Raw genomic sequence first — 8,873 nt, 5'->3', positions numbered from 1 at the left:
AGAACATGATGAAGACGATTGATGAACACAAGAGAGAGCTTCAAAATGAATTTCAATTCAATGAAAATGTTAACAATTACAATACTGAAGCACACTGAAATACAAGGGCCTACGCTGCTATTTATACAAGCAAGTAACYGTTTCCTGAYACGACCTAAAAGTAAATTAATCTAAGTCGTTCGATCAAAACAAATTACAGACAAGAACACGTGATAAACAAGAGCAGCTAATAAACCTAAGTAAAACAGCTAAAGAAGATCTATACAGAAGACATTCTGCAGAACCTCTATGAGACATGACAGAGGTTTTGTCGTCTTTGACTTGTAGAAATGTCTATGCAGAGGACCAGTTTACAGAACCTCTGTGAGACAAGACAGAGGTTCTGTCACTTGAGACTTGAACGCTTGAGCATCTTCTGCTGTTGGTCCTCTGTAGTCTTCTATGACAGATCATCTTCTGTCAATACTCGTAGTTTACTTTTTCTATACTTTTACATTTAAGGAAATGAGAGCTAACAGACTCCTTTTTAAATTTTCCAAACAATTATCAAAAGATGAGCCATAAACTGAAAAAATCATCCATAAAGATTTCTATGGATTTTTCAAGCATGTTAGAGAATATGGACATCATGCATCTCCGAAAAGTTGCAGGAGCATTGCAAAGTCCAAATGGCATTCTCTTAAAGGCAAAAGTACCATAGGGACATGTGAAAGTGGTCTTTTCTTGGTCCTCGGGTGATATGGCTATTTGGTTATATCTGGAGTATCCATCCAAAAAGCAGTAATACTCTTTTCCAGCCAACCTGTCCAACATCTAATCAATAAAAGGTAAGGGAAAATGGTCCTTTTGAGTGGCTTTGTTTAGCCTACGGTAGTCCATACCTATCCTCCAACCAGATACTATTTTTGTGGGGATGAATTCATTCTTGTCATTGGAGACAACAGTAAACCCTCCCTTCTTTGGGACACATTGGATTGGACTAACCCAGGAACTACCGGCTATTGGAAAAATTATTCCGGCGTCTAGCCATTTCAAAATTTCCTTCTTCACTACTTCTTTCATGACCGGGTTCAATCTCCTTTGAGGCTCTATAGATTTGAAGTTCTTTTCATCTAGGATGATCTTATGTTGACATATAGAAGGACTAATCCCCTTAAGGTCAGCAATGGTCCATCCTATAGCTTTGGTGTGCAACTTCAACATATTTACAAACTTCTTTTCTTGATGTAAATATAGGGTAGATGATATGATGACAGGTAATTTACTTTCCTCTCCTAGAAATGCATACTTCAAGTGAGATGGGAGTTGCTTTAACTCCAAATCAGGTGGTTAAATTCTAGATGGGGTAAAATTCTTAAGCTCACTATTGTCCAACAACTCAAATGCTGCAGCATCAGATGGGACATCACCTTCTAAATCCTCAACAGTATCATCACCTATCTCAACATTATCCTCCTCCTCTAGCTTACAGGCCTTCCTAACTCCTTCCTCATAACACATTATCTCAATCTCAGTAATTCCTGAGCATTCCTCTAAGTAATCAGGGAACTTTAAGGAATTAAAGACATTGAATGTGACTTTCTGGTCTTGGGGTCTCATGGTTAGCTCTCCCTTTTAGACATCAATCAAAGTTCCACCAGTGGCTAAGAAAGGTCTTCCTAAGATTATGGGAATATCCTTATCAGCCTCAAAATCGAGGATGACGAAGTCAGCCGGAAAGATGAATTTGTCAACCTGAACTAAGACATCCTCAATCTTACCTTTTGGATAAGCTATGCTTCTATTGGCCAATTGCAAGGTGACAATGGTGGGTCTAGCTTCTCCTATGCCTAGGGTGTTGAAAACAGACAAGGACATAAGGTTGATACTAGCTCCTAAATCACACAAAGCTTTACCAATCTCCTTTCCACCTATAGAACAAAGAATAGTGAAACTCCTTGGGTCTTTAAGCTTAGGGGGTATTTTGTTGGTTAGAAGCGCACTACATCCCTAGGTAAGAGCTATGGTCTCATATTCGGTCAACTTCTTCTTCTAACTCAGAATATCTTTAAGGAACTTGGCATAACTGGGCATTTGCTCTATTGCTTCAACAAGAGGTATGTTGATATACAATGCTTTAAACACTTCCAAAAACTTCTTGAATTGCAGTTCTTCCTTTTGATTCCTTAACCTTTGGGGAAAAGGAACATAAAGAGGAATTGGCTTTATGATAGCTTTGTTAGGTTGTGTTGAGCAAGATGGGTCCAGAGTACCTAGAGTCTTGGTCTTACTTTCTTGAGGTTCATATGGGATTACAACTTTGGTTTTTGGACCTGTTATAACCTCATCCTCAATTGGCTTTTTCCTAGCAACTTCTTCTGGGAATAACAAAGGATAGTTCGACTCAGGAGGAACAATAGTGGTGGTCTTAGGAGGTTGGTCATTCAAAGGTTTTGGTGGACTTTCAGTAACAGGGACCATGGGTATAGTCTCAGGTTTAGACACAAGCTGTTCACTTTCTTTTGGTATGGTCTCTATTAATTCCTTACCACTCCTAAGAGTCACTACTTTCACATGTTCTTTTCCTAGATCTCTCGGGACTTCCGTGTTACTAGGCAAAGTACCAAGGGTTCTACTATTCTGATTAAGAGCAAGTTGGCTAACTTGCGTTTTCAGGTTTCTAATGGTAGCACTTTGTTGATTGAACAACGATTGATTTTGAATCATCGTTTGCTGCTGTGCTTGGGACTGAGCCACCAGTCCTTTTATCATAGCCTCCAAGGAAGATGATGATTCAGATTGTGGAGGTGGTTTGGTCTGAAAAGGTGGTTGATTACTTTGAAAATTCTGATGATGGTGATTTTGAGAATTAGAACTGCTTGCATGTTGTTGTTGAAAATTAGGGTTTCCATGTTGCTTATGGACTGGAGGATTCAAACTTGGACTATTCCATGAAAAATTTGGGTGCTGTCTCCAACTGGCATTGTATGTGTTAGTGTAGGGATTCGATCTGTTATGAACATAACTCATAGATTCAGCATTATGTGGACACAGTTCATAAGAGTGTTTCCCTCCACAACAGACACACTGCACTGAGAGGACAGCTGGAATAGGTGATGTAACAGCTCACTGCACTCCTTGGCCAGAAGCAATTAGAATGATGCTTACCATGCACGTTTATTTTTGTCTTGTCCTTCCACACACTAAGGACAAACCCATACCTTTTCTAGAGCATAGTACTGTACGGAGCCAATTAGTTGACTCTAGTGCTCACCAACTCTATGAAAAGATGTCTGCTTATGAATAGACAAAAGGACTATTCATTATATCAAAGGAAAAGCTTTCCTCCAAAAGCTTGACATGTATTGTGTACCTTCTAAATTGCATTTAATGCAGTGGGTATAAATAAGTGGGTGTAAGCAATTAGAATTTGTCTTTCTTATTCTAAGAAGCATACCTAAGAAGATACCACTTTGTATCTACTCTCTCTAAAGAGAAAGAACCACTTCAAGCAAGTGAAGAACACATTTCCAAGTCTTAATTTCTTACAGCAAATCTTTTCTATTTGCTAAGTGTATTTATGTATACCTCTAGATTATTTAGATAGGTTTTCTTTACCTTATCTCTTCCGCAAACAATCTGTAAAAAATTTATTGATCCTTCTTTATCAATATATAATTTTAAAAATGAAAGTTTATGTGTTCTTATTCATCCCTCCTTCTACAAACTGTTATCTATAAACTCTTGTAGATCCAGCTGGGATCAACAAGTGGTATCAGAGCAACGTTTTCTTTCTGTGTTGTTTTGTTATTTTGTTGTTTTATTGGCTTTTTATTATCTTCTCTTCTCTAGATAATTTGTTCCTTTACAAATGTCTTTACAAAACACTAGCACTCACTTTCACGACAATGTCTCTCTTGCCAAAACTCCCATTTCATAAGAGACACCTTCAGTCTCTAGAAGAATTAGATGTCTCTCTTCTTGGAATGTGTGGATCCTGAGATTCCATACTATATAGAAAATGGACCCTATGTTCCATATGTTATATCTCCAGCAGTTCCTACAACTGCCACGACTACCGCGATTCCTGAACGGTAGATTCCAAAGCTCCCTCTTCAGTGGAGTGATGAAGACAAGAAGAAGATGGCTTTAGACACTCGTGTGAGGTCTATAATAGCCATGTCTCTTCCTGACGAGGTATATCACTCCGTGATGAAACTCAAAACCTCAAAATCCATGTGGGACACTCTCTGTTCAATATGAAGGTACTACTGAAGTACAAGAATCGAGGAAGATTAACTTAGTAAGACAATATGAAAGCTTTTTTTGTGGAAAGAATTAATCGTTGTATGAAGTACATCAATGTTTTAATTGTCTTCCTATTGATTTAAGGACAGTTGGAAGAGAATATTCCAACTCGGAGACTCTGATCAAGTTTCTTGAATGCTTGCCACAATCATGGGATCAATATACAATGTGTCTCAAGATGTCCAAGGACATGTCCTCTCTATCTCTCTCTCTTAGCTCTCTTTATGGGATACTACTCAATCATGAGCAGTCCCATCAGCTGAAGAAGAATCTTCTTAAAGATTCAAGAGAAATGAAAAGCTCTCCGTTAGCTTTGATCTTTGAGGGCTCTTCAGCTGACCCCATTAATTCTTCTAACCCTCCTATTTCTTCTATTTCTTTAACAGAGTTAGATCCTACTAACTCTGAGGAGTTGTCAAATCCTGATATTTCAGAGTTTGATGAGTCACTGGACCTTCTAACCAAATCCTTTAGAAGGTTTTCCATAAAAAGCAATTTCCACAGATCTCCTTCGCTGACCATCTCGGACAAGCCAAAGTCAAATCATATTGACAAGGCTACAGTGATCTACTACAATTGTCAACGCAAAGGACATTTGCGAGTGAATGCAGGTCTAAGAAGACTACGATGCCATTTTCTAAAACCCCATCCTTCTTCAGGTCCAGAGATGACAAATATCAAAAGCTGAAGGAGAAGTACAAGAAGATGAAGAGTTCTCAACGTAAAGGTAAGGGTCTTATCGCTGAAGAACATGACTAGGCTAAATCTACTGAAGAATCATCCTCGGATGAGAAAGATATGGTCTACCTCTGCCTAATGGCCAAGGATGTCAAAGATGAACCATATTAAACATCATCCTCCAGTGATCCCTCATCATCTACATTTACTCATGTGTGTTCCCTAAATGAATCCTCTTCTTTTGTCACTGATAGCCTATCAGCGCTAGATATGCTGACGATTGACCTTTACAATTCCCTCAATGCCAAATGCAAAGTAGAAATAATTAATCTTGATATTCAAGAACAATTAGAAAAATATCATTCTAAGATCAAAGAGCTGACTAATATTGAGGAAAATCTTAAAGATAAGGTCATTGTAAACCAAACCATTAGCATCGAACGTGAACAGGCTATAGCTGAGCGTGAGCAAGCTATTATTGAACTCAAGGTTGAGAAAGCTACCACTAAAGGGTGGTGTAAAGCCTCCATTAAGGTCTCTAAGATCATTAACTCTCAGATCCCTGCCAAGATAAAGATTGGTCTAGGTTTCTCCTATGATCAGGAAGATAGTGTCACTGACAGGTCCATGCTAAAATTTGGCACCTTCATATCTTCCATTCCCGACACTTCTTCCTCTCAGTATTCTTTTACTAAGAGCCAGCTTGAAGGACTCTTTTGAGTTCAGGATGCAAAGACAAAGGTAAATCCATTGTTATCGCTCCTCTTCCTAAGAAGGCCAACAAGTCAAAAAGACCCAGATCTAAACCTTCAGCTTGTGCACCTTCTTCTTCTTGGAACAAGATATCTGAATCCTCATAAACCTAAGCCAAAGATTAAAGTGAATGTTTCACCCGAGGTATCCAAACCCTCAATTGTTCCTGCTAGAACAAATGAGAAGGGAATCCTTGGAGCTCGTCCCTCTTCCCTTCCTTTGGACCTTTCTGGCCCTAAAGTTGGCATCAGCTATAGGAAGTGTAGACACTATGGTGAAACTACACATATTGCTAGTAAGTGTCCTTCAACTACCAAAGTTGGTCCGTCAGTTAAGGTAAAGAAAGTAACCAAGGTGAAATCTACCACCAAAGTTGTGAAAATAACTAAGGTGAAGAAGCCCACTGATGCCTCTTCTTCAGGCTCAGTGAAGACACCTGCTGACCCTGAGTCTTCAATGTTAGTAAATGTTGCCTCTAACTCTGCTAGACCCATAGAAAAATGGGTACCAAAGCAATCTTAATCTGTTTTCTTGTGTGGGAAGTCAAAGGTATTTGGTATCTTGATAGTGGATGCTCAAGACACATGACTGAAGACAAATCCCTACTCACTGAATATCAAGATGAAAGAGGTCCTTATGTAACCTTTGGAGGAAACGAAAAAGGATATACCAAAGGTTTTGGTATATTAACCAATGGTGTAACTACATTCAAACGTGTTGCATACATTAAAGGACTGAAGGACAATCTCCTTAGCATCAGTCAGCTGTGTGATAAAGATTTCACAGTGAAATTTTCTAAGAATTCATGTTATGTCCTTGATAAAGATGAGAAGGTTGCTCTTACAGGATCTCATCTAGAAAACGTGTATATCATCAACATGGATTCTCCTCTAACTGAGAACAATTGTTTTCTCTCTAAAGCCTCTTCAGACATCAACTGGCTATAGCACAAACAACTTTCTCATCTCAACTTCAAGACGTTGAATGAGCTGTCTCGAAAAGATCTTGTCAATGGCCTTCCTCAACACTCCTTTGCAAAAAAATCTCTTTGCTCAGTGTGTGAAAAGGGAAAGTAAACAAAGGATAGCTTCAAATCTAAGCTAGTCTTTTCAGTGACTTCACCTCTTCAGATACTGCACATGGATCTCTTTGGTCCAGTCAATGTGCAATCTATAGCTGGAAAAAAATATACACTTGTCATTGTTAATGAGTATTCCACGTACACTTGAGTCTTCTTTCTCATATCTAATAGTGATGTACCTGAAGAAATCATTTCGTTCATCAAACGCATAGAAGTACTAAACAACATCAAAGTACGATCTATAAAGAGTGATCATAGTACTGAGTTCAAAAATGTACTATTGATAAATTCTTTGAGAACAAGGGAATCTCACATAACTTTTCATCTGTGAGAGCTCCACAACAAAACGGGGTAGCTGAAAAAAGAAATCGAACAATCATTGAGGTTGCTCGATCTATGCTCAGCGAATCTCATTTCCCTACTCAATTCTGGGATGAAGCTGTCACCACTGCTTGTTTTACTTAGAATCGGTCACTGATCGTCAAAAGATTCAAGAAGACAACTTATGAACTCTTCCATAGTAAAAATCCCTTTTTCAGCTTTCTTCACATATTTGGTTTCATTTGTTACATTCTTAACAATAGAGACCAACTTGAAAAGTTCGATCCTAAAGTTGATGAATGAATCTTTCTTCAATATTCTTCAGTATCCAAAGCCTTTAGAGTATTCAACAAACGGCCACAAACTATAGAAGAAACCATCCATGTTACCTTTGATGAATCTCAATCATCTAACTCTAAACCCATCTCTGATGATGATGAAGAGTTAGAAAATTGGATGATATCTCACTATGGACAATCTGCAGCTTCCTTCTACAATCAACTCAGTGTTGACCCTCCAGAAGCTGAGGACGATCCATTTATCATTCCATATGTGACTAATAAACAAGGTGAATCTTCTTCAAGGATTGTTGCAGTGCCCATTAGTCACTTACCCCCTTCTACTTCAAAAACTGATCCTTCAGTCGCTGAAAATCCTTCAGCTTCTGAACCTCTATCATTTGCTGAATCACTCACTAAGGCTCTTTAGCAATCCAACCTATTGTTGAATAATCTGTTGCTGAAGCCTCATCTTCTATATCTAAGTTTCCAACCTCATATGATAATCATCTACCAACTCAGCGATGGACTAAAGACCATCCAATACATCAATTCTTGATGATCCAAGTGCAGGTATTCAGACACGTCAAGGTCTAGGTAATATATGTCTATTTGTCAACTTTCTCTCTTTACTTGAACCCAAGAAAATCAATGAGGCTATCTCCAACCCTAGTTGGGTCATTTCCATGCAAGAGGAACTTATTGAATTTGATAGAAACCATGTTTGTTACCTTGTCCCACGTCCATCTGGCAAAACTATGATAGGCACCAAGTGGGTTTATCACAATAAGTTAGACAAACAAGGAGTTATGACTTGCAACAAGGCTCGTCTTGTTGCTCGGGGTTACAGACAAGAAGATGGAATCGACTATGACAAAACCTTCGCACCAGTGGCTAGACTCGAAGCTATTCGACTTTTTCTAGCCTTTGCTGCCCATAGAGACTTTAAAGTGTTTAAAATGGATGTAAAGAGTGCTTTCCTAAATGAAAAACTTCAAGAGGAGGTTTATGTTGAACAACCTCTAGGGTTTCTTGACCCCACGTATCCAAATCATATCTACAGATTGGATAAAGCTCTTTACGGATTAAAACAGGCCCCTCATGCCTGGTATGATACCCTTTCTTTATTTATCCTCTCTGAGAAATTTGCTCATGGAAAGATTGACCAAACCCTATTTTGTAGGAAAATTAAGGGTCATGTCATTCTAGTCCAAATATATGTTGATGATATAATATTTGGTTCCATTAATCCCTCTTTGTGTTCTCGGTTCGTTGAACGCATGAAGAAATAATATCAGATGAGCATGATGGGAGAACTGAATTACTTTCTAGGTATTCAGATTGAGCAATCAGATAAAGGTATCTGTTGGGTCACCTAATGATTTGGTGATGACCCACTGATTTGTTCCTCTACCTTAGCAACACTTAGTAGTTATTGGTTCTTTGTAAGTTGGTGTCTTGGTACATACTTAAAG

General features: G+C 38.5%; 1 protein-coding gene across 1 annotated transcript; it reads right to left on the bottom strand.

Moving 5' to 3' along the window:
* Positions 1-1,614: 1,614 nt before the first annotated feature.
* Positions 1,615-3,009, bottom strand: LOC112524838. The gene is made up of 2 exons (XM_025134786.1): positions 2,037-3,009; positions 1,615-1,910 (listed from the first exon to the last, which is right to left on the bottom strand). Exons 1-2 carry the CDS (start codon positions 3,007-3,009, stop codon positions 1,615-1,617), a joined length of 1,269 nt encoding a protein of 422 aa, XP_024990554.1.
* Between the last annotated feature and the right edge of the window lie 5,864 nt (positions 3,010-8,873).

This window comes from Cynara cardunculus, assembly GCF_001531365.2.
Source record: "Cynara cardunculus var. scolymus isolate 2C chromosome LG 13, CcrdV1, whole genome shotgun sequence".
In the NCBI taxonomy this organism is placed as follows: domain Eukaryota; kingdom Viridiplantae; phylum Streptophyta; class Magnoliopsida; order Asterales; family Asteraceae; genus Cynara; species Cynara cardunculus.
This window is presented reverse-complemented; position numbering and strand designations above follow the sequence as displayed.

Excerpts from the sequence above, each read along its gene's own strand:
- LOC112524838 (XM_025134786.1), bottom strand. The coding sequence starts at position 3,009 with ATGAGTTATGTTCATAACAGATCGAATCCCTACACTAACACATACAAT. Across the intron at positions 1,911-2,036 it reads GTTCCTTAAAGATATTCTGA|GTGGAAAGGAGATTGGTAAA; the intron begins GTTAGAAGAAGA and ends TTTGTTCTATAG.